The 27,143-nt window shown below is 36.9% G+C and overlaps 3 protein-coding genes across 3 annotated transcripts; 1 reads left to right on the top strand and 2 right to left on the bottom strand.

Annotated features, from left to right (window-relative positions):
• Positions 1–2,806: 2,806 nt before the first annotated feature.
• Positions 2,807–4,716, top strand: LOC121732047 (alpha-ketoglutarate-dependent dioxygenase alkB homolog 4). Its single transcript, XM_042121811.1, has 2 exons — positions 2,807–3,616; positions 3,978–4,716. Exons 1-2 carry the CDS (start codon positions 2,865–2,867, stop codon positions 4,198–4,200), a joined length of 975 nt encoding a protein of 324 aa, XP_041977745.1. The 5' UTR covers positions 2,807–2,864; the 3' UTR covers positions 4,201–4,716.
• Positions 4,717–5,573: 857 nt separating this feature from the next.
• On the bottom strand, positions 5,574–10,331 carry LOC121732048 (CD63 antigen-like). The gene is made up of 5 exons (XM_042121812.1): positions 10,158–10,331; positions 7,884–8,084; positions 7,185–7,346; positions 6,346–6,603; positions 5,574–6,026 (listed from the first exon to the last, which is right to left on the bottom strand). The coding sequence occupies exons 1-5, from the start codon at positions 10,260–10,262 to the stop codon at positions 5,850–5,852; spliced, it is 903 nt and encodes a 300-aa protein (XP_041977746.1). The 5' UTR covers positions 10,263–10,331; the 3' UTR covers positions 5,574–5,849.
• Positions 10,332–14,691: 4,360 nt separating this feature from the next.
• LOC121732049 (CD63 antigen-like) lies at positions 14,692–26,780 on the bottom strand. The gene is made up of 5 exons (XM_042121813.1): positions 26,615–26,780; positions 16,694–16,882; positions 15,934–16,104; positions 15,423–15,674; positions 14,692–14,874 (listed from the first exon to the last, which is right to left on the bottom strand). The coding sequence occupies exons 1-5, from the start codon at positions 26,687–26,689 to the stop codon at positions 14,692–14,694; spliced, it is 870 nt and encodes a 289-aa protein (XP_041977747.1). The 5' UTR covers positions 26,690–26,780.
• Positions 26,781–27,143: the final 363 nt, after the last annotated feature.

The raw sequence follows: 27,143 nt of genomic DNA, 5'->3' as shown, positions 1-27,143 counted from the left end.
CAGCAGAACGTAAAATCAATGTTGGGCCTATGTTGAGTACTTGTATAGATGTTCTGTAGACTACACAACCAAAAGCCACTGTAGGGCCTTCGTTGGCAGGTTATCACCAATCACTGTTGGGAAAATAAAACAAAATATTTGTTGGGCCTATGTTGGGTATTTGTACATATGTGTTGTAGGCTACACAACCAAAAACACTTAAAGGGCCTTCGTTGGCAGATTGTTGAATTTCACTGTTGGCAGCAGAACGTAAAATCAATGTTGGGTCTATGTTGAGTATTTGTATAGATGTTCTGTAGGCTACACAACAAAAAGCCGCAGTAGGGCCTTCGTTGGCATTTTACTGTTGGCGGCGGAACGTAAAATTTATGTTGGGCCATTGTTGGCTCTTCGTTCGGAATTTTAGTGTAGGAATTTACGATTGGCTTTTTGTAGGCCCTTTGTTGGGATTTTCTCACACCATTCCCCGACAGTTTACCAACCGTTGGCAATCGTTGGCCAACGGAGTGTGCTACTAGGGACAGTATTACAATATTTATAATTGTAATACTGTGACAGTGTTTTTGGCGCCATTTAAAAGGCATATTTTTCAATCAACATTTTATGGGTTTCTATTGTTTAAAATATTAAATAAATATATTTTTTTTTGGTGAAAACGAATGATTAAGAAGCGATTAGCATGAAGAAAAAAAGTAGGTCAAGTAGCCTATTATTATTTTAAAGTTAAGGGAGCATTGTAAATTTTAAGTCTAATGATCTAGAACAGGGCTCCCCAAACTTTAAATGTGTGAGTAGGTAAGATTGAAATATTTAATTTTTAAATAAGTAATTTTATACTCATTACTTAAAGAAGCAGATATTGGGAACTTTATAGCAATATCTGTCTGCCGCGAGTCACATTAATGTACAGTTTGGGAAGACCTAGCCGAAATTTTTTCCTGCAGTATTTGAAAGAAATACTACAGTAGATTTTTACGAATTCCGGATTGATTACTAGAGCAAGTGGGTATAATAATAATACAATTATTATAAGTTAAGGGTGGCCGCAATGTGGTCATCTCTTTGTGTCACGACTCACGAAACTCTTATCTGTCCACAAAAACTATATCAATAAAAGTCGTGTTTTTGCAAAAAAACCTAACTAATAGTAGTAGGTACGTAGTGTTGTACCGCAGTCGCAATATTATATCGATAATCAGGATTAATACTAAGTTAAAAAAAATACAGAATACAGAATATGAGTAAGAAAACCGTAAGAAATCTTTCATTGGAATGAATAATGATAAACTGTATTAGTTGGAAATTTATTGGAATGAATAATGATAACTGTATTATACAGTTTAAAGAGAGACTTTTTATCGCGTTTGGATGAGCTTATTAGCAAATTCTACTACATACCTACTACATAAGAAAAAGCGTAATGTAACTACTCACTTACCTATTCTCGTAAAAGTTGATGTTTGCATTTGTTTAGAACAGAAATATTATAAAAAAATCCATTTTTATTATGTGGCGATATTATTGGAAATGAGAAAAGTATTGTATAGATAGATAGATTGTAATTTGTAATGAAATGCTTCCCTACAATTATGGCTTAAAGTTGGTAATGTTATAATATTCACTTAAAGCACGATTTTGAATTGATTTCACGACGGTGAATAAAAATGACTTTTGAAAGAAAAATATTTACTTACATGAGACACGGTAGTTAGCTCTAATATAATGTAATAGGTAAATATTTTTACAACACTACCACAAATCTTTTATACTTTGTAGATGGTAAAGTTATACTAATTATTAATTAATAATGTATGTTGTAAGTTACATGTGACATTTCCACACATAAATAATTAAGTTCGAAGGAAAATATTATTTAGATATTATTATTACTTACTGCCTAAAAGATAGTTAAAATATTATGTTTGTATTAATTGATTTATTAGTTATTTTATACGGGTGAATGTTACGTCGTTAATTGTTATCTATGTGGACATAAGTATTCTAAAATAATATTAATATACCTACTTAATAAGTTTCAGGAATTCAATCACATTGATCATACATTTATGAAATCACTGTTATTTAATATCACTTTAATGGGTCGCAGAGTCATTTTAAATTTGGTTAAGTATATTAAGTACAAACAATTATAAGTGCAACATTATTATTATTATTATTATTATTATTATAGATTTAAGTGAAAATTTAACTCATTATACCTATTATTATATTATAATCATATTTATCTAGTTCCAATAAAATTACTAATTATTTTAAGCCTTTCATTTTTAACCAAAATCAAGATTAAACCCAAAAATACCGATGTTTTGCGCTTTGCACATCCCTATGTATATGTCGCATACATACGCGGATTGTATATTACGCTGTTCATAACGGCTAGCCGTAATGTAAAACGGCGTATTTGTATAATACGCCGTTTTACATTACATCAGCCTGTGACAATATATACCGTACTAAAATATGTGTGGTGTTCGTGGTGTTATAGTTTGTGGTGTTCGAAACGAAACTCCTGTGCCAGTGCCAGTACTCTGAATATTATGACTAAAGGGCATATTATGAGTTATGACATCTCCAAAGTACGTAGACGTTAGCTATATAATATAGGATGTTGACCTCTATAGTTAGCTATATAAAAAAACAATATATTATAGCTTGGTTTATTCTTTATTGTAGGCCTGTATACTGCTTAGAGCTTAGGAACGCATTTGACACACGCTTCGCACGACATTGACAATTGACAAATGACATTTAACATTGTTCGTAAAGAAGTAGAAGAATAGAAAAAGTTCCTAACCTAATTTATTTCATAATTTATAAAAGTTTACGTTTTGTGTTTCACCACGATGAAACCGCGCCCCTGTGGTTGTAAAGGATGCAGAACGTGTCTCATATGCGAGACACAGTACGGTGCAAGTGCCCTGAAACCGGCAATAAACTTAGATAAAGAAAAGGGTTATGTTTACTGCCCTTTGTGCAACAAAGCCTGGCCTGGATGGGATATCAACCTCTATAAAGACCATCCTAACCATCAAGGCACACCCATAGAATACTCAGGTGTTTATATTCAATTGGACTTTATATCAAAAGACGAGGAAAATGAGTTAATGAAAAACATCGATGAAGTACCCTGGGATATATCACAGAGTGGCCGCAGGAAACAAAATTTCGGACCCAAAACAAACTTTAAGAAAAAGAAAATTGTTCCAGGCAAGTTCGATGGTTTCCCGGCATTTTCTAAATATTTGCAGGATAGATTTCTTTCGGTACCTCTTTTAGAAGGGTATGAAGTTATCGAACAATGTTCCTTGGAGTATGATCCGGACAAAGGCGCGTCGATTGATCCTCATATTGATGATTGTTGGATATGGGGAGAGAGAATAGTGACGGTCAACTGTTTATCAGACTCTGTCCTTACTATGACTCCGTACAAAGGTGATAGTAAAAAATTTAACCTATACTGTGCTGAGGAGTATCCACCAGTTGTTATGAGTGATGGCAGTATTAACAGTGACTTGGTTACAAACGGCTGTAGCATGTTAGATGTGTGTAAGCCGGCTAAGGACATGGATGTGATTGTTAGGCTGCCAATGCCCAGGTAATCAAATTTACTCATGTTTTTTATTTATTTTATATTTAATATTCAGATTGTGTTATAAATAAACCTTTAATCCTTCTATCGTGGATTCTTGGAAATCTATTGTTATTCTATTGTGTCTCGCTCACCGGTGAGCTTATGGGGCTTGACGGGTTAAAGTACTAAATATAACTGCTACAATAATTATTGGCACTGCACTCAAGACTGAAAAAAATATTTCTCTTACCAACTTATAGTATAGTAGCATAGCAAGTTTTCTGCTAATATATGTTTAAATTGCTTGAAATATGTTAAGTTCACATAAAATATGTATTATTTAGGTGAGAATAAAAATTAATACTTTCTTTTAAATAACTTACAGGCGCTCACTTATGGTGCTGTACGGAGAACCGAGGTATCACTGGGAACACTGTGTTCTACGAGAAGATATCATGGCAAGAAGAGTCTGTATAGCATACAGAGAGTTTACACCACCTTATATGAATAATGGTGCTCATGAGGACATAGGATTGGAGATAAGGAATAGAGGTAAACAATTCTGGAATCACTATGAAAGGTATAAGGAAGTAGAGATTAGTCCATAGAATAATTTGCCAACTCATCTATAAGGCATTGCATAAAGAATTTACTCGGGAATGCAAAAAGCGCTGAGGTTAGCCAATAATGTTAATGCTATGTTTACATTCTCTAGTTAAATTAAACAATTTTGATGTCAGTGACGAACCACTTGAATTGGTACATTTTATAAAGCCTGTTTTGAGTGTATGCAGACATGGAAATTTTAAATTTAGAATATTTTGATATTATAATGGCTATGGAAGCGTGCAACACTAACTTTGCTATATATGCTAGGTGTTTGTACAAATAGTGTTGTTAGGACCCTATTACTGTTTCTTAAATCTCGTGAAACAACTGCCCACGGTTCGTTTGATTCGAAATTTTGGTACATTCCGTGAACTTAAGTTGTGTATTTGTGATATCAAAACCAATATCTAGTAATATTGCTTAAATTTCACTACAATTAAACACCAGAAAACTATTGAAGAAAATGCTAACCTTTTACATGTGACATTGTAAAATTCAATAGTTCGAAAGGCTAAGCAACAAAGTAATGATGTATGAAAACAGCTATATTCACTCACTGATCGGAAACTTGCAAATGAGCATTTCTTCTCGTTCTGTCTCTATCTTCAAAATGTGTATTAGGAAAACTGTTTTCGTTAATAGTAAACCATTTTAAAATTAATTAAGTAAGAATAAAACAAATGTTATAGTATTTTATTATCATTTTATTGAAAACCCTTACTGAAACTAAGTTCACTGCTCACTTTTTATACTTTAAAATACATTTTTAATTTTTATATGGTCTTTTTTATGTAACATAATATTTAATAACTTACATTATTTTTTGGGATACACAGATAGACTATATATTTAAATAATTACATCTGAGTATGAATACTGAACAAATAATGAAATGCTGAAAAATTAGAGCCATCCAAAAACGCAGCCCGATATTGTCTATTAGTATCATAATAACAAGGACAGCATTAATTATACCTAAATCCGCTAAATTCTGAATTTGGTTGTAAGGCAAAAACAGTTCTGCTGTCTGATATAGTGAAAATCGCTAGACGAGGCCCAAAACTTCAAGTTGAGGGTTTATTGAACACTATGATATGCCGTGTCTTATCCTACGGTTTTGACTATATTAATACATTTAATAACTGTATGCCGTATCGTTACATAAAGTGCTACAAGGCTTTAAATGAACGTGGGCAGGGCGGGTTTTTGTATGATGGCGGCGTTAGTCCCTTTTTTCGCCACGTTCATTTAAAGCCTTGTCGAGCTCTAGTTGTGTGATGTGTCCTTGAATTCAAACTCGCTCACCAGTCACTACAGAGACGAGTTTAGTGCATCGGAAGTTATCTGAAATCACGCTTAAGTGTGCGTGCACCTGATTCAGGCGGTCTTGTTGAAAAGTACTGTATATTATTGTAAACCTTTAAAGACACCAATTAAAGTGAGACCGCACTAGGCGTAACTACACTGCTGCGGCGACGCGACACTTCATATTCTAATATTGGAGAGTTGTCGCATAGTTTTCTGCCGTAGTACACTGTACAGCATACATTCAATTTTCAAAGAATGTTTGGTCACCTCGTGAGTCGTGCCGCATCTCTACACAGCATTATAGTTGCGCCTAATGTAGCTCCACCTAATAGCACCAGAGTTATGCAGTGCTAGATTCAGTCGGCGCGATGTAGACTTTGTCGTCTGGCGTCTTGGCCTTGGCGGCTTCCCGCGCCATCACCATCTGTTCCTTGATAGTCCACGCCATTAACCCGCGTTGACTCTTTAGTTTCCTGATGCAACGCGCCAGCAGCAGAGCGAATATGATGCCGAGCAACTGAAAGATAAATAAGGGCTCTTAGAAAAACTAGAAGAGATGAGGATCAAAAATATAACGGATGTTAGAGGTTTTCTATAAAACGATTGTGAAAAAAAATTAGACCTATACTAGAATTAAATGATAGTAATGCCCAAGATGTTGTCTGAATGTTCAAACCCGTATTTTTTTCTGGATAAAAACTATTAAATATACCTCTCTCAGGAACACATAGTAAAACCATACGTGTTTTTTTCTACCTATATAATAAGTGATAAATTTCACTATAGCTTAAAAATAGAACATTTAAGCCACGACTAAATAACATTGACTACCACACCTGGATAAACATCACCGACACTCCCAGCACGCCGATAACACTCGCGTTTTGCACCACCAGCGAAATAACCGCAGACTTGCAGCCCACGGCTCTCATCTTATTACAGTACACCTCGCCGACGGTCATGCAGCAGGATTCCGGGACGACCACCGTCACGTGGTCACCGTCCACCTGGGTGGATACGACCACCGTGGACTGGTTGGCTGTGAACTCCATGCCCACGTAGTCCAAGTAGGAGTCGCTGCCGCAGCAGCTCAACTGAAAACGTTTGTTTAGTTCAAATTTTAGCAAGGGTCATGGCTCGAATCTAGTTGTATTCGCATTACGTGAACTTTGTACAGTGCCCGATTTATATTTTTTATGAGTGTGGGCCACTTTATGCCCCCCGCCCCATTTACGAAACCTGTCGCCCCAAGGCCGCGGCCTATACAGCCTATTTATAAATCCAGGGTTGTTTGTAAATATAATATTTTAATTACGATAAATGACTAGTTCGTTTTGTAAAAAGAGCCATGGTCTTTTCCCTACCTTAAAAAACTATCACTGTATCACAAAGCCACGCGTTCGTGCTTTCAAAATAAAATGAAAATCATATATACCATCATTATAATACCATACTATACCATCATCCAACAACGCATTTGCGTATCATCATGGTATTGACAGGTTAACAGGCGGCGTTAACCGCCAATTAAAAAGCGATGGGAAGACTATCAGGCATGACGCTCTTTTCCCGAAGTCTTCAATATATTGGTGCCAACGACCAACGTGAACCCTTTTTAACTGCTTTATCCTCATCTATCTTCATCATCATCTCTATCTATACTCAGTTTACTCACACAGCGCTGCAGCTGGTCAATTTCGGCCTGTATCTCGGGGTCGGTGGTGTAGTCCCACACGGGAACCGACACGTAGCTGTACAGCGTCTGGGCGTCCAGCGCAAACGCCAGGATCACCACGATCAACTTCAGCAGCAGGATGATGCTTAACAGGAATGCGTACTGGAAAATGGGTAGGGACTTTATTTGTAGTGAAATGTAGACAACGTATATTCGGCATTCGCTTAGATATTTTAACCGTTTGTGTAGTTTTAATGCAGTTTAAACAAATTATTCATCTTCTGGTTAAACTAATACAGAATTTTCAAGAAGAATCCTAAGTTATATTAAAAGTTAAAGTCTGAAGCGTATTAAATATTTTTGTAAGTATGAGCATTTCGTCTATGGTATGAGTACCCATGAGTAAGAAAGAGTACGGAAATAAAAGTTAGTACCTATAGAAATGTCTACGTAATGTTTTCAAATATTGTAATTTACTTCCAAATCCATTGTAAGAGTAAAACAATACCTGCAGCTATACATAAACGTCTATAGTTTCATAGTTCCTGTTAATATGCATATATTTATTCAGTTTTGTTACCGATTGATATTAATAGAAAAAAATACTAAACCCTTAGATAAATGATTGGTCTCGCGCGCGCGCTCGACCGCACGCGCGAGACCAATCATTCATCTAAGACTAAACCAATAGGTACTTACCAAATTAACCATGCATGTGCTCTGCTTCAAACTGCCGAAGAATCCTACCAGTGTGACGATAAGAAGCACCATGCCCAGAATAATACTGAGCACTGAAGGCGTAAAGAACCGGCCACTCTTAGCGCTCTCGAAGAAAAAGGAGAAGTTGTGGAAATGGCCGTACACGGAGAAACCTAAAACTATCATCAGCCCTGCGATTACCTGAAAAAAGACGTTTGTTTTTTTTAGCTGAGGAGGGATTATCCATGTATGCTTACACGGATAATCCCTCCTCAGTCCACCACTTGTTTTGACCTAAAACTATCGTCATATAAGGCTACGCCAGTTTTTTGTGTGGATATGTTTATCATTCCAGCGAAACACATCTCGATCAAAGTTGCAAATAAGGGCGAGCGCTCACTTGAGACACGCATTTTCACGTCTTTGGATATTAATCACATAGTAATAGTCTGCCTTAGGGCCGGCACACAAAAACACGATACCACGACGTGACGTCGTGTCGTGGGAATCTACGACGCGTGTCGTAAAAAACTACGACACGACATCGTATGACGTCGCGTCGTAGAAAATCACGTAGAAATTCAATGATGACTGATGAGTTTCTACGACGCGACGTCGTACGATATCGTGTCGTAGTTTTTTACGACGTGCGTCGTAGATTCCCACGACACGACGTCGCGTCGTGTTTTTGTGTCCCGGCCCTTAAGAGGAGTCCACACCGCTGTTTTTCCATACAAACGTTGTCCCCTGTTTCCTCCCTGGATAATGCCGGTAGAGTTATGATTTTTTTCTCAATATCTATGGCCACTATTAGCATGTCCCTATGTTTTCTTTTTTTTCATAATTTTATTATTAAAAAAGATAAAAACGTCCAAAAACCCAAAAAAATGGCCAGATTTTCCTCTGTGTTCAAACACCCAGAAAACAAAACTGGCTAAAATATACAAAAAAGTAAAACATAGGAACACAGCTCTTGAGCTGCTTTAATTTTTAATGAAAAAAGTACTTAAATCGGTTAAGTTTTGGAGAAGGAATCAGCGGCCGGACAACGAATCGAAGATTTTCTGTTCTTTTATTAGAACTTTTGTTGTGTTATCTCTATCGCGCTCTGCGGTGGGCGACTTGAGATTTGTGTGACAGCAATACATTTTCAAATACCTATTTTCAATTTCTCTCGCCCCTGGTGTATCCTCTTAAGCAAGTGCTCGCCTTTTTAGTGATTTACAAGGATTCGAAATTTCGAATGCAATGTCATGGTTGTTAAAGATAACAAACGAAGTTATTTCGCAATTTAAAAGTTCGTTTGGTGTTATTTTACTTCAGAATTTCATTAAGAGTGATCTTTACGTTGTTAGCATAAGAGGCAGTTAGAGGAAAGATAATTCTGAATGGAGTGTGGAGTGTTTTGCATGACTAAGATCATTGACAACGTGATTGTACTCAGTAAACAAGTGTTTTACAATAGTAATTAATCTACCGAGTGGTATTTTGTTATTTATTTTAAAGTGATCTACAATAATCATCTTATTTAATTAGAATATCTTATAAATAAGATTTCGAAAATCTTGAAAAAATTATGCAGTGGATATAATGTGTCTCTAAATAAGCAAGCTATTGAGATAGTATTATCAACTTTTAGAGATATGTACCTACAACAAAGACAAGTAGGTGTACACACTTAACTTTAGAGAAAATACATTTCCATAATAGCCAGTGCGCTACAATAGTTTACAAATTGAGTACTTGAAAGTGATTTATCACTACCAATGCCAAAATGAAAAACCTTCGTTAATAAAAAGCAGTATAGTTGGTTAATTGCATTGAATATTTGCAGTGAGAATCCACTGCTAACAGCAGTATGCAACACATCGCGCAAGCCATGCAGAATTGCAGCAATTTATGAATGTTGCATCAAACCAGGGCCCGTACCACGAAACGGGTTTGAGACTCAAACAATCTAACGAGAATGCCGCATCCTACTCTAACAAAGTGGAATGACGTTGTTAGAGCAGGACGCGGTATTCTCGTCCGATTGTTTTGAGTCTCAAAACGGTTTCGTAGTAGGTCTACTGAAGCGTAGCGTGCCTTGAGTCCTCGTATACTAATATTTTGTTTGAAGGCTCTTGGAAAAGGGTAAAAATTTCTTATAAACAAAAAAAAAGGTGTAAAATAACTCAGGGGCCTCGTATAATTGATACGGCAGACACGGCGGTTGCTACGCCTCTCCATTAAACCCTAACTATTAAGCCACAAAATTTAAAAATCTGTACTCACAATAAACATAGCCGTGATGGTCAACAATAGAAATCGTATGGACTTCATATTGTACTCCAATTCCGTCTTCAAAAACTTCATTTTGTTAGTGTTTGGCACCGACATTGTATCAGCACGATATATTGTTGTCCTCTGAAGGCAATTTCCCCGCTCGTATCTGATAACGTGTGTGCTATGACGCTGCCACAGTATTCTTAAACAGTAGAATAACTCAGGCTTATCCTTGAAATTACTCGCACAATACAGACTACAACGCGCGTGCTTTGAAGTCTTCGTTGAGCGAGTACTGCGTCGTTTGTTACTTCAAGTTGTTTGAAATCACGTTTAAGTGCGCGTGCGCTGATTCGAGAGGTCTAAGAATGTAGCCTACTTTATACTATTATATTATGACGCTACGTATAACAATAAGTTTCATTATCCATTTCTAATCACCGTTGCAATTATTTGTTTGCTTTATCTATATTGTATGGGCATTCCTCTTGTAGGAAGAATAAATACAAGAAAGTACGTGTATAATGTATTCATTGTTATACAGTATACTTACTATACTATACTCCTTCTTTCTTTCATCCTTCAATTTCTCATGAGGCGTGCAGGATTTTGTCTGACTAAAAAGAAACCAAATGTTTATTTAATTATTATCTATTATCGCGTCTAATTTGCTAATCTGATCTTAATTTATTGGGAAATCATTAAGATTTCTGAAAAAAATCTTCTGGTCTGACCACGTAACATTTTCGTAGTGAGGTTTAAGTGCATTAATATGTTTAATTTATATACTTTTTTAAAAGCTATGCTGTCGTAAAATCGATTTATTTCAATCGTTACTACGAATAATAAAAACTATTATTATTCGTAGAATCGATACTTCTAAATACGTAAACACGTTAAACCTTTTACTATAATAATTGTGTTGCTGAATATATATTTTATAAAATAGCATCATACTTATGCATAAATTAATATCATAGGGACGCGGACGTACAAAAAACATAGGGAATATTTATCCCGTAGCGCTACGTAGAGGGTCTACGCGGGGTCTACGTAGACGCACAACTACTTTTTAAAGGAGATTTGAGTGTCATTTGTGATCAGTGATCATTGATCATTAATTATAACATTCAAATTCAAATTCTTTATTAAGCATACAATAATATACAATAGTATAAAAGCTAGGTAGCGTACATCACGTCGTCTAATCCCATGCTAAGTAAAAACTTGTGTTATGGCAATCAGACAACGCGCAACAGATGTACGCCGAACAGTTTTATCCTTATATATATTTTATACATTAACACACATAATCACACTACACTTTATCACGATTCACGTAAAGTCTCTTTCGGCGACGTGATGCGCGCTTCGTTCGGGAGCCTCCCCCGGAGAGATCATTATAGATAACTTAAATCTGTAATTGTCTCTCTTGTTCTTTGGATTAATGTTAGAGACAATCACGATACTTAAGCTGGATTTATATACATTCGCGCGAACGAGCTGTTCGGTCGCCACACCGTGAGATTGCAAGCTATAGTATGCAACGACTTATATAAATAGCTACGTACAGTACTCCCAAATTAATAATGCGCATGGAAATCTTCGCTAATTGTCGTACTCACGAAAACACCCGAATCTATGAAACTTGCATTTTGCACCTTGTTCAAAGGAAATAGAAGTAAATATTATATAGCCGGTGGCTGTCCGTTGTCGCGAACTCACCGGGAAGCCATCGCGGCGTTACCATGGTAACCGTCCAAGCAATGTCAGGCGCCTCTACGGCGCTGCAAAGCTCTGTTTTTCTTAAAGTTAAGTTTAAAACAGCGCTTGCAGCGACGTCTTCCGACGCTCGGGAAATAGATCGTTGCCGAAGAATTACGAAAATTTCTATTCGCATTATCACTTCGTTAGCACTGTATATTAAATTACATTCTTAGCCCGGCCGCACATTTTCCGAATTCTGATCAGAAACAGTTGAATTTCGCCGGATCGCCACCCCGCACACTATCCGAAATATCCTTCCGGCGAGTTCGAACTCACTCGGCTCAGTACAAAATGTAAGAGACTGCGCGGACGTTCAACTGTTTCTGATCAGAAATTTCGGACAATGTGCGGCCGGGCTTATGATCTCACGCTGTAGCCGCCAAACTACGAGTTCAGTCGGACGCAAATAAATCTAGCCCTAGAGCAGCTTTTCCCAAAGTTGGCGATAACGCCCCCCTGTGGGCGCTGAAGGTCTAAAGGTGTGGGACCCAGAAAAAAATTTGAGAGGTGTCAAGGGATACCCGAATGGAACGAAGTTATTTCTTATGTTCAAAAAACTATACATATAAACTGTGTACACTCGAAAAAAATATTTAAAAAAAACGCCATCTAGTTGACGCACAGGAATACTATCAGCGCCCTCTACTATGCAGGTACTAATAAAAAAGTGTTGAGGTCAAATCAAGGTCAAATATCGTTCTGATTTAGCCTTCAGATTTACGCCGAACGCGCGATAAGGAACTTCGTTCCAAAAATGGGGCCGTTTTTTCATCTGGTTGCATTTTAAATTGAAACAAAGGGGGCGCTAAAACATAATTTGTTCTTTAAGTGGGCAGTAGACAAAATAAGTTTGGGAACCTCTACACTAAAGCAATAACTATATCACGACTAAAACCTCATGTAAACCCAACCCGTTAGCTCATTGTCGATCCAATATTGTTTTATTAATAATCGTGTGGATTGATAAGTGCTATCAGTCTGATAACGTGGCTCTACTGATAAGGCGTGGCATGGATTAAGAGATTCCTTAATGTTGTGTATGCATATTAGGTGGCCAAATGTTGTTTATATGTTGTCCTAAATTATTGTCTGACGAAATAAGAAAGCGGACAATGTTTTATGTAAAACTGTAGCTCTAGTATTTATAATATCGATGTTTCTTTGTCGAGTCTTCGTCGATTATATTATATATTAATCGACATTTATATTTCTCAAACCATATTATATTTACAATGTTAATTAACTGTACAGAAAGCATACAGGGTTTGTTTATTTTATTTTACCAAATACAGTTTTGTATCAATAAATCCATAAATTCTTAAGTTTAATTTAAATGGGTGTTTATTCTTTATACGGTATTGTCTGATTCTTACATGTCGTAGATATTTGAATTAATCCAAGATTGGACTTAAATATAAATTTTTCCTTAACTGGAAAATAAAAATAAACAACCACATTTTTTAAACATTTTATTTAAAAACACTTGATTCAAGAATAAAATATACATTAATTATTAAAAATATATAATGTAACGTGATATAAACTATATAAGACACTTTGCCTTAACTTTATAATTCTTAAAATATGTCCTTATTTTATCGTGTGTTAATCTTAATAATAAAACTTTGATATGGAATGTACTAGATTTTAGATAGCAACGCTTTTAATTTCTCGATAATAATACACAACATTATAATTAATACTGAAAATGACTAATAATTATTAATTATACCAATGACTACTTTTTTAACTTTCTATATTTGGTATCAAAAGGGTATAAGCGATTTCTAAGTACTAAAACTTTTAAATTTCAAATCTAACCAGAAGTAGAATGATCATGATAGACTTAGTGGTTTTGTGAAACAGTATGAAAGTGAAATATCTTAATAGATAATAAAGCAAACTAAAAATAAAATTTCGTTTCACCATTTTTAAGTTCTTCTGGTCAGTACACGTTTACGTTGATTGAGTGAAAAACTTGAAGTCTACAGCGTTTAGATTGCATTGTTCAGACCACGGTTGAGACCACAGACATAGGTCATGATAGATACCTCTATAGAGACTTATTTTACCTCAGACGATAAGTTAAGCCAACGGATTTAGAATCACTGTCACACAAATAACGTTCTCGGTAAAATAAATTTTTAACGTTTTGCCTGTAGATTTCGTTCATCTCTGCTTAATTTCATTTTCTTTATTTTTTTTTCTTTTATCTTAATTCTTCTATATTATTTAGTCCCGGTTCAGACACAACGGGAACCGCATTAAAACCGTTTAAACCGCACAAAACTTGTTACAACGCGTTTGTTATAAGTTTTGTGCGGTTAAATCCACTGACCTCCATTATATAAGTACGCTGGACTTATGATCAAAGCTTATGATACCCAACTGCTTTTTGTGCCTATTTGAAGCGGAATCAGCGTCCCCAATGCGGTAAGAGAACTAAATCTGACGTAACTTGCAAATGGCCGCTTAATCGTTATTGGTTGTCATCACTAGTATTAGTTCCAAGTACCCTCACTACTGCTATCAGCGCCAATATGGCGACTTTCAAACGTCATTTTTACGTCAGATTTAGTTCTCTTCCCCCGCATTGGGGGCGCTGATTCCGCTTCAAATAGGCACAAAAAATAACTGTCATTTCAAAGGGTATCATAGGTCCAGCGTACTTGTATAATGGAGGTTAGTGGGTTAAAACGGTTTTTAAAGCACTAAACCGCAACGTTTAAGGATAGATCAGCGCGGTTTTCGCTTTATCTGAAGCTCTCATACTAGTCTAAGCTACAGTCTGTCCGTGGAACGGAACGTAGACTACAGGTGCGTTCTTCTCATTATCGGGGTTCAGGGAGGTGTAGGCGTTAATCATACGCTCCTGAATCTCCCAGCGGCGGCGTTCGCGCTCCGACTTAGCCTTGCGGATGGAGCTGGCCAGCGAGAAGGAGAACACTATGCCGATTATCTGGAAAAATTAATAGGAAATAGGATAAGAAATGCTGAAGAAGAACGGATAAATTAGTATATAGCTGTAACCATCCAGTGTATAGAAAACTTGGAACTAATTAGAAATGTTGATAAGAACTAAAGATAAACTTCAGTTTCTAGTTTAGAATGCTGTTACATTAAAAATTAACTTGGACGGTATTACACTTTACTGTTTGTTTTAAATTGATAAAATCGCATTTAAACCCAAATAAGAGCATAATAAAATTATCTAATCCTCCCAATGAGAAAAACAACTATAGTTTGAATTCTTTTCAACTTCGTCGCACGGCGATATTTAATAAAATATGGAATTCGTTTCGTATTTAACTTGTAAAACAATTTTTTAACTGTTTTGCACGAATCCTACGCGCGAGTCGGGTTCTTACCTAACTGTTGTCATTACCTGAATAAACGCGATGGTCATGGCTCCAGCGACCAGCAGCCCCGCGCTCTGGTATATCAGATACGTGATGCGGGGCAGGCAGCCGTTGGCGTACTGGGTTCTTACCTAACTGTTGTCATTACCTGAATAAACGCGATGGTCATGGCTCCAGCGCCCAGCAGCCCCGCGCTCTGGTATATCAGATACGTGATGCGGGGCAGGCAGCCGTTGGCGTACAGCTTCACGCACTGGTCCAACTCTACTCCATCGTCAGCGGTGGACATGGCCTGCGCGCAGCAGGAATACGGCACTGTGATGTTGTTAACGCTGATGCCGGGGCTGGCGGTGGGCACGTTATCCCAGTCCTCGTAGCCGTCCACGCCGCAGCAGTTCAACTGGAAATAATGAGGCACCATCATTTCATCAGGTCATCAGTTGTTAACGGGGGTCTATAAAAATGTCTTAGGTGACCCGACTTGACCTTCTCCTAATGAATATAGGCAGCCAATGTCATCGTGTCTGAACTACATCGTGTCTGGGCTACAGGAGGTCCGCAGTACCAACACCTTAAAAGTGGGCTACGATTTACGAAACAAAGGAGTTAGGGAACCTCTGCTTTAGAGGATTGTAATCTAATAAGTGGCTGAGACGTACCCTGCTCTGTATGAAGTCGAAGCCGTCAGTGACTTCACTGTTGGTGTAGTAGTAGGGCAGGCTGTCACGTAGCTTGCTGTCCAGCATGTCGGAAACCTGCGCGCGCAGGCTGTACGCCACTATGGCCGCCGTTAGCTCCAACACGAACACCAGGCTGAGGATTACTGCGAACTGAAAAAAAATTTAAGTACAGTACATGTGGCACTCGGGGATTGCAGCGGTAAAGCTATGCAGCAATAGCTAGTCCACACGCATAAGTCTAGTCGCACGCACAACACCGTGTCGAAGTCTACAGAACTGAAACGACGTTCGACGATGTGTTAGGTTCATTTTCGTTACGGACTTTACATTAGAGGCTACTATGAATTCCTCATCTCCATAACAACGAATAGATCCACGGTCCGTGATTTAAAAATACAGAAGCTCGAGTAATAATCCTTCAGGATATTGGAAAATCAGCATGAAAATATGTTACTATCATTGGCCGCCGGATGTCGATTTTAGCGACTGCACTTCTTATGTACCTAGTACCTACATACGACAAGTAATGTTATCAAAACTGAATCATTTGTCGCGATTTCTGTTATCAGTAACAAATAAATAAATCGCTATGACCGGAATACCAAGAATTCTAAATACATACTTAGATAGAAAACTCTTTACATTTAGAAAACACTAGACGCTTCGACGATGACGATTTAAATTAAAATCCCAGCTACGCATTTTTACTTTAAAAAAAAAAAACGACGCCAATACTCACAATATTGACAAGGCAGGTGCTCTCCTTCAGGGCCCCGATGCAGCCGAACAGCGACACGAACAGCATGGTGACTCCGATGACGATGATGAAGGTCGCCGGCGAGAACAGCTGGTCGTCCAGGAAGAACGACACATCGTAGTAGATCGCGTAGATCGTCGTGCCCACCGAGATGATCAGCGCTGACGTCAGCTGGAAGTTAGTAAGTCATACTTTAAAATATATGAGACGGTCTTGATGTACCATCGAGGAAGTTGATTCCTATGCAATTGACAGACCAACGTTATTTAGTCGAATATGTCAATTCTATGTTAATTGTGATCTGTCAGCTAAGTTTGACGTAACGCGACCAAACTACTTAGGTCCCCGATTTGCATAGGAATCAACTTCTCTGATAGTACTATCAGCTACATATTAGCTACCTACGTAAGTGGCGTGTCAAACCCAGCCGACAGATCTCGATTGTGGGACACGGGTGACACACGGTCACCGCACGGTCGCCGTGCCATGTGAAAGCTGTCTGACATAAGCCGACCAAATTACGTAGGTCCGCCAACTGCCTATTATGAATCAATTTCGATCATTAAACGACAGATTGTAATTCTGGGGGTATTATCATTGGGTTTTATACACACAAGAAAGTCACTACTTTTTGGTTTGTGTTTTAATTTCTTTTCAAGCAAAGTTCTATAATAATTATGGCAGGTAATTTATTGTGACCCTGGTTTTAACTTAATAAGGATCAAAGTGGGTAATGGTTCCTTTGTAACTTAAGTTAAATGTAAGAGCTGCTTGTGAAAAAGATTTTAGCTTACTTGTTTTGCCGTTCCTACCGGATATTGTATCGAACTTAAAGCAATCGCTTAAGATTTCTGCTAGAAATGCCATTATTCTCTGGTGCTAAAATATGGAATTTAAATAGTAGAGACTAAAAAACAATCTATGACTTTAAAATTATTTTTAAAACAAAATGGCTGATACCTAATAGTATCTTATCATGATTCATGACTCATGAAACTTTACAATGTAAATTATAATAAAAAAACTAAAAGATAATGTTATAGCAAATGAGTCGTTAGTGCCTCGCGTGTTGTAAGTCCTACATAATTTAAGATACTTTTTTGAGCCTTTAAAAATACATGTCGCAATAAAATGTATCATAATATTATGGACATTTTTGTATAAATTATCTAACTTAACTTTACACTACTTTTAATACTTAAAATGAACCATACCGTAGATGCACCCAGTGCTAATAGGGCTTGATTACATCTTTTTTTTTATTAAATAAGGGGGGCAAGCGAGGAAACGGGTCACCTGATGGTAAGCAACTACCGTCGCCCATGGACACTCGTAACATCAGAAGAGCTGCAGGTGCGTTGCCGGCCTTTTAAGAGGGAATACGCTCTTTTCTTGAAGGTTTGCAGGTCGTATCGGTCTGGAAATACTGCTGGTGACAGTTCATTCCAGAGTTCTACCGAGTAGTAGTACATCTACCGAGTAGTGGCATAACAGTGGCAAAACAGTGCTCTCGGCCACTCAAATTGGTCACCGAGTGGAGCGGCCGAAGGCACTCTCTCGCATGGTCTCGCCTTACATAGACATAATTCAAAAGGTACAGCTTCATTAGTTTTAGCAATACGGTAACCGGTTTTACAAAATATGTACTGTAATACGTTGACGCTAATAGGCATGATGACTATTTTTTTTTCATATTGGTAATTGAAAGGCCCTTAAAAATAGAAACATCGCTGAAAGAATTACTCTGATAGCTTAAAAATTCACCAAGATTTGACAATTCAAACATCTCATAAAATAGACCTGCCCGACACGCTCCATACAAAATGCTTCGAAAGACTGACGTCACTCTTTCGTAGTTTGTACGCATCGGGAGAGAACTTTGTTCGATAGGTATATTAAATATTGCGTTTATGAAAGTAGTTTCTTAACAAAAGTAACTTTTAATTGCATAAGTTATCGAATGGTATACAAATATTAAGAAATTTAATTGAAAAAAAAATCGACTTGATTATCCAACTTTGAAGGCGCATAACAAAAAAAATACAAATGCTATCGAACTGAAATTTTGGGAGCACTTATTTTTTAACGTGATTTCTTTATTTTATTAACAAAATTCGCTAATCTTTGACCTTGTCATCATCCCTATTGTTATGTATATAACATTATGTATATTTACCTACCTCTGAATAAGGAAACTAAATATTTACACTAAAATTCGGCCTACACTAAAATATTTAATTCACTTACGTCACCTGCCAGGTGATTGTTAACAAAATTCTGTAAAATATATATTTGGTGGAAATGTAGTTTATTTTACTTTTAGCAAAGGGCAAAGCAATTTTCGAGGGTCTTCGGCAAATCGATTTATTACGTCTTCTGTGAAAGAATCGCCTACTTTTATAGAAAACTCAATAAGCTTTGAGTTTTCTATAAAAGTAGGTAAGTACTAGATATTTTTTCTATGAAAGTACTAGATTTTCGATAAAAGTACTAGATAAGATACTTAGTAGGGACGTCAACATGATCATGATATTATGTACAATTTTATTGTTATCGCTATACACAAGCGTGTATCTAATCGATCGGTCCACTCGCCCGCTATCAGCGATGTCCATAATGCTAACATACAGCGTTTACTCATAAATAACCTTCAATATTTACCCGATTGCGCCAAAACGAAGGTTATGTTTTGTGATTTTGTGTAGGGGAAGGTCCGTCAGGAAAATATTTTATACCACTTTTCAGTTTTATCGAAATATCTATATATATAGATCTCAAAGGTGACTGACATGGTGATCTATCAACGCACAGCCCAAACCACTAGCCGATCGGGCTAAAATTTGGCATGCAGGTAGATATTATGACGTAGGCATCCGCTAAGAAAGGATTTTGATCAATTCCACCTCCAAGGGGTTAAAATAGGGGATGAAAGTTTGTATATAATAATACTTCTCAACGCGAGCGAAGCCGCTGGCAAAAGCTCGTCATATAATAAATCTATACTAATATTATAAAGCGGAAGAGTTTGTTTGTTTGAACGCGCTAATCTCAGGAACTACTGGTCCGATTTGAAAAATTATTTGAGTGTTAGATAGCCCATTTATCGCGGAAGGCTATAGGCTATATTTTATCACGCTAATACTAATAGGAGCGAAGAAATAGAGGAAAGTGTGGAAAAAACGGGGGGAAATTATTTGAAAGGTCTTATTTGAACGTGCTAATCTCAGGAACTACTGGTCTGATTTGAAAAATTATTTTAATGTTAGATAGCCCATTTATCGAGAAAGGCTATAGGCTATATTTTATCATGCTAAGACTTATGGGAGCGAAGAAATAGAGAAAAATGGGGGAAATAATTTGAAAGGGCTTATTTGAAAGGGCTTATTTGAACGCGCTAATCTCAGGAACTAATCTCAGGAACTACTGGTCTGATTTGAAAAATTCTTTCAATGTTAGATAGCCCATTTATCGAGAAAGGCTACAGGCTATATTTTATCACGCTACGATTAAAAGGAGCGAAGAAATAGAGGAAAATGTGGAAAAATGGGGAAAATTATTTTAAAGGGCTTATCTCACGAACTACTGGAGCAATTTTTCTGTTATTTGGCACAGATAAGAAGTAGACCACGTGAAGGATCTATTCTTTGTGGACTAATTTGTCTGTGAAATATGTAATTTGCGCGGGCGAAGCTGCGCGGAACGTTATATTTCGCGTGGTCATGACTCACGACATCACGCGTAAACGGCTGGACCCATTTTGCTGAAATTTGGTATAAAGATACTTCGAGTCCCGAAAAAGAAAATAGGATACATTTTGTCCCGGAAAATGTACGGTTCCCGCACAATAAACTTTTATGATTATCGCCTAAACTATTCAATCTATTTGATGTTTGTAATACTTTGAGTCTCGGGAAAGGACAAGGAATACTAATTTTGTCCCGGAAAATGTACGGTTCCCGCACAATAAACTTTTATGATTCTCGCCTAAACTATTTAATCTATTTTGATGAAATTTGGCATGGAGATTGGAGATACTAATTTGAATCTGGGACAAGGAATGCTTTTTGTCCCGGAAAAATGTGCGGTTCCCACACAATATACTTTTCTGATTTGCGCGTAAACGACTCAATCGATGTAAGGGAACCTATAAACTAAAGTCCACGCGGATGAAGTCGCGGGCAACAGCTAGTTTTTCTATATCACCTACACCAATTTTAACCTTTTAAAGTTTTAACCCATTTAATCTTTTATCTCAATTTTAACGAATTTTGCGGATAATATCTAGTTATGTACTACTCTGGAACGCTACGTCACAGTCTATTGTCTACACCAGCTATTATCAAAATCTCAAAGGCTTTGCTCCGCAATAGCCTTAGAGGGGCTCCACAAAGCGATATATAAATTGTTTTTAGAAACGTCATCTCATCAGCATGAAGACAATTCATTATCTTTTAGGGGTCCGTCAAAAATATAACTTTCTAAAAGGGTTCCGCCGCCAAAAATTTTGAGAAAAAGACCGCTGGTTTAAAAGACTCTAGTTATTGTAGAACACTGCACACTTGAAAAATATAACACATACTCAGATAAAAAATATGAAAATACGAGTACATGCTACTATTTGTGGCCTACTAATTATACGTGGCAATGACCTATTTCGTAATATAATTAGCTGATCTATTTATAACTAATGGCGCTCGAATTCTTAGCTCTAATAGTTTTTTAGAAAATATTTTATAGATTATGTAAAATGTGTAATAATTAACTACTAATGCACCAATATTCTCTTATGAGTCAGATATTACTTATTATTTTACTGCTAATGTTTATTGTTTATGAAGCTATTAAAGACTTATATTATGTAGATGTTTTAATCTTTAATTCTCTATTATCGAATACTAAATGACACCCGCAACCATGGGCGTACCGAGGGGGGCAGGGGGAGGGCACTGCCCCCCCCTGGATCATGTTGATCATGTACTAAGTATATTATATCAATAAAAATTAAAAATTAAGAAAACGAATTTTTGTCATTTGTTTGCAATACTTACTATATTTTTACAACTAAAAAAAAACCGGCCAAGTGCGAGTTGGACTCGCCCATGAAGGGTTCCGCAGCAACAATAAGGTTTATTTTTTATGAAATTAAAAGGTTTTTGATTTATTTTTATGTTTCAGTTGATTTAATGAAAGTTAATTTAAGGTTAACCATTTATGACGTATAAAAGAAAAACTACTTGCTAGATCTCGTTCAAACCAATTTTCGTTGGTAGTTTTTATAGTTATGTACATCATATATTTTTTTTAGACTTATCATGCCCCTACTTTAGAAATTAGAGGGGGGGTGACACACATTTTACCACTTTGGAAGAGTCTCTCTCGCCAACTATTCAGGTTAGAAAAAAATGATATTAGAAACCTCAATATGATAGCTTGGACGAAAATTTTTTTTTTTGATTCAGTTGTAACTTGTACCTATGGGGACCCCTAAAATTTTTAATAATTTTTCCATTTTTGTATCAAAATCTTAATGCGGTTCACAGACTACATCTACTTACCAAGTTTCAATAGTATAGCTTTATAATTTCGGACAAAAGTGGCTGTGACATACGGTCGGACAGACAGACAGACATGACGTTTTGCCATTTGGCTACGGAACCCTAATTATTAATTTTTTATTCTTTATAAACACCTAGCTTATAAAAAAATCTGATTTGCCCCCCCCCCCCCCCCCCCTGGCTCAGAACCTGGGTAATTTGCCCCCCCCCCCCCCCTGGCCCAGAACCTGGGTACGCCCATGCCCGCAACGGAGAAAAAACGGAAAATTTGTTTACCGCGCGGAAACCAGGCGCGGTCGCAGCCTGTTGGAGGGGGTCACTCACTATACCGTACTAAAAATTTATTGGCAAAAATTTCCTTTTATTATTTGGCAAGATTTTGAGATTTTTCAATTTGACCTTAGATTTGGTGGGGGGATCATGTCCCCTGTGACCCTCCTCCCCCTTCGGCCCGCGCTTGGCGGAAACCGTACATTTTTCCGGAATAAAATTTATTCAACTTTCCCTCAACTCAAAGTATCATACCAAACAGTTCAACGGTTTGGGCGTGATTCGTGACGAGCCAACAAACAGACAGACACACTTTCGCATTTATAATATTAGTACGGATGTAATCTTAGGCAGTACAAAATTTTAAGGCTTCTCCTCTACACAAATAATTCAAAAAGTACAAACCATTTAGCAGCGATACGTTATCTCTAACTGAAGTCTGAAGGTCGGTGAAACCAATTAACATGGTGTAATTATTGTAACGCGCGTAAACAAAGTCTAGATTTGTTGAGGTAATGTCCTCCATACTCTTCTACGGCCGTATCACATTTAATTATTACTTAACTTTAATTTAATGAAGAGTTTATGAAGAAAAGTATGTTTATGTAAAAATGTACATTGAATTAACAGAAAATTAAACGTCCCTAAGTCCGTCAGACATTTAAAACACCCAAAATGGCGTGGATTTTCTATCCATTCCTTTCGGGTCCTTTTCTTTTACATTTCGGAGATCATCATCCAAATCCTACCAAGCAAAAGTTACGAAGAAGGGTCAGCCTTCGACACTGCTGAGAGCTACGGTATATACAGTGTGTAACAAAAATAAGTGATAATACTTTAGGGTGTGTACGTGTTCCTTGTAGAGAGTTCACTGTGAAAGTAGCAGCGCTGAAAGACGAAAATTTTTTTTCACTTTTGTATGGGCAAGGGCCCGAGCGTCACGAGTTTCCCCATACAAAAGTGAAAAAAAAATTTGGTCTTTCGGTGCTGCTACTTTCACAGTGAACTCTCTACAAGGAACACGTACACATCCTAAAGTATTATCACTTATTTTTATTACACCCTGTAGATAAAGACTATATTTAATATTATACAATATTGTTTCGTATGAGCTTTCCTTTTATCCATCTATTACATTTCAATAGATCGTCATACAAATCCCTATACAATATACATACTAGCTAGGGCTTCCCTAAGAAAAACAGCCAGCCTTTGCCATAGCCATAAAAACAGTAATAACTTGTAAGCCGTGTTTATACGTGGGAGAGCCATGCTTCGGCACGAATGGGCCGGCGCGAACGGATAAATACTACGTTCTCACAGAAAACCGGCGTGAAACAGCGCTTGCGCTGTGTTTCGCCGAGTGAGTGAGTTTACCGGAGGCCCAATCCCCTAACCCCTACCCTATTCCCTTCCCTACCCTCAACTATTCCCTTCCCTTCCCTTCCCTACCCTCCCCTATTACCCTATTCCCTCTTAAAAGGCCGGCAACGCACTTGCAGCTCTTCTGATGCTGCGAGTGTCCATGGGCGACGGAAGTTGCTTTCCATCAGGTGACCCGTTTGCTCGTTTGCCCCCTTATTTCATAAAAAAAAAAAGCCAAGGTGTAAACATTTCATACAAAAGATGAATTATTAATTAAGTTTTTGTGATTCTTGTCTATGGTAGGTATAGAGTAGTTTAGACTACAGTCACAGAATAGATAATAGTACAAGTACTACAGTGTCTGATACTTCAAGTCACTCGTGCCTAAACATAATTCTCCCTCATAATATGCATATGGTGAAAATGTATATGCATAATGCATATGCTGTAAATATGCATATGCAATGGTTCAGGCGGGTCCGGCAGCCTTGACCTCGGGCGCTGCGGTCGCGCTATCGATCCAAACGCCTTGCATTATTTAACTAATGTTCTAGCGTTTAATATACTTTTAAAGACCAGGCGCCGTCTTAGGAAAAGAGAGGGGGGGACATGATCCCCCCAAAATGTAGGTAGGTAGTTGATTTTTAGGGTTCCATACCTAAAGGGTAAAAACCGGGATCCTATTCATGAGACTTCGATGGCTGTCTGTCCGTCTGACTGTCCATCTGTCTGTCTCCAGGCTGTATCTCAAGAACCGCTATAGCTAGAGTTCTGAAATTTCCACAGATTGTGTACATATCTGTTGCCGCTATAACAAGAAATACTAAAAACAAAATAAAATTAATATTTAAAGAGGGCTCCCATACAACTGATACAACAAACGTGATTTTTTTGGCCTTTTTTGGTCGATATCAATAATAGCAACAGGTAGGCACTTGATATTTTTACAAATGCCTTAATTACTTATATGTCTACTTCAATATTTAAGAATAATATTAAAGTAAAATAAAAAATTAAGGGTTAAACACAATTTTTGGTCTATGTTTGCTCTTTAACAGTACGGAACCCTTCGTGCGCGAGTCCGACTCGCACTTGGCCGATTTTTTATTTCGACACTACACCTTTCGCGCGGCTCCGCCCCACGGAGTAAAAACAAAGCTCCACCAGTATAAATAAGGAAATTTGCGGGAAGCGCACATTTTCCCGCAAAAAAGTAGGTAGCCTATATGTCTTTCCTCGTGGTCTGTAAACCCTCGACTTACTGATCTCCAGGATTTAATGTCGATAGCTTGCATGAATTTTACTCCAAACAAGCAACAAAAAACTGACATTTTTCTCATTGATATGTAACTAAATACATTTGTAATTACATTGTTTATTTTTTATGTGCGGACTGTGAAGGTCATTTTATTTCTTAAAATGGACCCCGAGCGAAACTAATTGGTGAACCCTGTTATAGAGTTCTCTTTAAATATAGATTAGGCATGTTAATGCATATTAATATTTAAATTTAATTTTTGCTGTCCTAATCATATTAACATAAATAAATTTAATTATAAATGCGGATGAAACTCTTATTTCTTGGATTTCCAGACAATGACTAATATTCTCTGGCCTTTTGATTTCATTAAAATCTAATTAAATAATAATTTCTACACAAAACCGGTTCTCATGTTATTTAATGGTTACATTGACGTATAATCCATTGTTCTGAGGCTCTCAGAGACGAAATTCAGAAGATTTAAGAATATGAATTGTTAAACATTTCTCTTATCTGATAGCGGGCGTGAAATTGTTACAAGCAAATTCTTGGTAAGTTTGTTCGATCCGATTTCTATGAAAGTATATAAGTATAATTCTTCATAGTTCTTCAAATTAAATGAGCATACAAAAGTACTATTCTGTTATCTGCTGATGACAGAAAATAAAAATGTTTCTAGAACTTGAATAATATTATTGATTCAGGGAAAACTAGAATTTTGTGAATCATTTATGAAATTATTTTGACTCATTCATATCATTAGCGAAGGAACACGAACAAGTCAATAGATAAGAAAAGGTAGACAATAGTTATTAAGGAGAGCCACATCATTGTATACCTTATTTACTTTGTGTTAAAGAACATATTTGCTTCACAGAGATTTAATTGCGTCTCAGCCTTGTCAATTTGTCTCAAAACAAAGTGCATGAAACTTTATACGTGAGACTAACGACTGTTGGTTCCTGTAGCGCCATCTACTGGGTCTAGTTGATAATTTCACATCATCTTTATCATCATCTTCATCATCATCATTATCAACCTCATCATCAAACCAAATCCCAAAACAAAATTTCGTAGAGCCTCTACGAGCTACGTAGCCACGAAATTATAATGTATTTTCAATTACCGCTACAGCACTAAATAAACTACTTACAAGTCTTGTATATTATGTAGGTTCAGTAAATAACACTATTTCATGTTTCGAACAGGTGCAAAAGACGTAGAAAGATAAGCAATTCCACGTAAACGTTTACCTTAAAATGTTTTTATTCCGTGTAAAACGTACATCATTTTAAAGAAAAACAAAGAAACCAACACATTATAATATAAAAATTACAATCTTCAATTTCAACATAATACCTTCCATATAAGTACTTATTTTGATATATTGGAAATATTTCTATAACCGTGCAAATATTTCACAAGCATTGTTGTCCTTATCAGATAACTCACCACGAAAATCGCCGTCACACACAACAGCATGTACTTTATACACCGCATGCCCACTTCTAGATTATTCGACGCCATGGTCACAACTACACTCGACGGAAGGTAGCGTTACACTGAATTTCAGAAGGTGATAACGTATCGCGCGTCGTATAATGACTGCGGGGGAAAACAAGCCGAGTTTTCCTCGGCAATTAGCATGGTAAATATAGAATTACCTTGCAACACTGAGCGTTTTTCGAATGTTGGCGACCTTGTCGTAAGATTTTTTTATCATGGTCGAAGAAAATATGTAAACTATGGGTAATCTTTTGTAGATTTTTGTGATTGGTCGTTATTATTGGCCTTTACTAATTAACAGATTTAAACCTTTTTTACAACACTGCGTTATTTTTAGAGTTACATAAATTACTTAGTTATTTTACTTGTTATATCGTCATAGGTGATGTTGTAGCTTCCTAGTTTAAACTCAAAGTTTTGAAACTAATCGAACAGGAATCTTGTCGATCTTCTAGTTACATATAGACATGCATAG

Source organism: Aricia agestis, chromosome 11 (genome assembly GCF_905147365.1).
Source record: "Aricia agestis chromosome 11, ilAriAges1.1, whole genome shotgun sequence".
Lineage (NCBI taxonomy): Eukaryota > Metazoa > Arthropoda > Insecta > Lepidoptera > Lycaenidae > Aricia > Aricia agestis.
The sequence above is the reverse complement of the archived record's forward strand: the minus strand, read 5'-3'. Positions and strand labels throughout refer to the sequence as shown.

Excerpts from the sequence above, each read along its gene's own strand:
- LOC121732048 (XM_042121812.1), bottom strand. The coding sequence starts at position 10,262 with ATGTCGGTGCCAAACACTAACAAAATGAAGTTTTTGAAGACGGAATTG. Across the intron at positions 7,347-7,883 it reads GCACATGCATGGTTAATTTG|TACGCATTCCTGTTAAGCAT; the intron begins GTAAGTACCTAT and ends CCCATTTTCCAG. Across the intron at positions 6,027-6,345 it reads TGTCGGTGATGTTTATCCAG|TTGCTCGGCATCATATTCGC; the intron begins GTGTGGTAGTCA and ends TTTATCTTTCAG.
- LOC121732047 (XM_042121811.1), top strand. The coding sequence starts at position 2,865 with ATGAAACCGCGCCCCTGTGGTTGTAAAGGATGCAGAACGTGTCTCATA. Across the intron at positions 3,617-3,977 it reads GTTAGGCTGCCAATGCCCAG|GCGCTCACTTATGGTGCTGT; the intron begins GTAATCAAATTT and ends AATAACTTACAG.
- LOC121732049 (XM_042121813.1), bottom strand. The coding sequence starts at position 26,689 with ATGGCGTCGAATAATCTAGAAGTGGGCATGCGGTGTATAAAGTACATG. Across the intron at positions 16,883-26,614 it reads GTGTGACGGCGATTTTCGTG|CTGACGTCAGCGCTGATCAT; the intron begins GTGAGTTATCTG and ends ACTAACTTCCAG. Across the intron at positions 15,675-15,933 it reads TCGACTTCATACAGAGCAGG|TTGAACTGCTGCGGCGTGGA; the intron begins GTACGTCTCAGC and ends CATTATTTCCAG.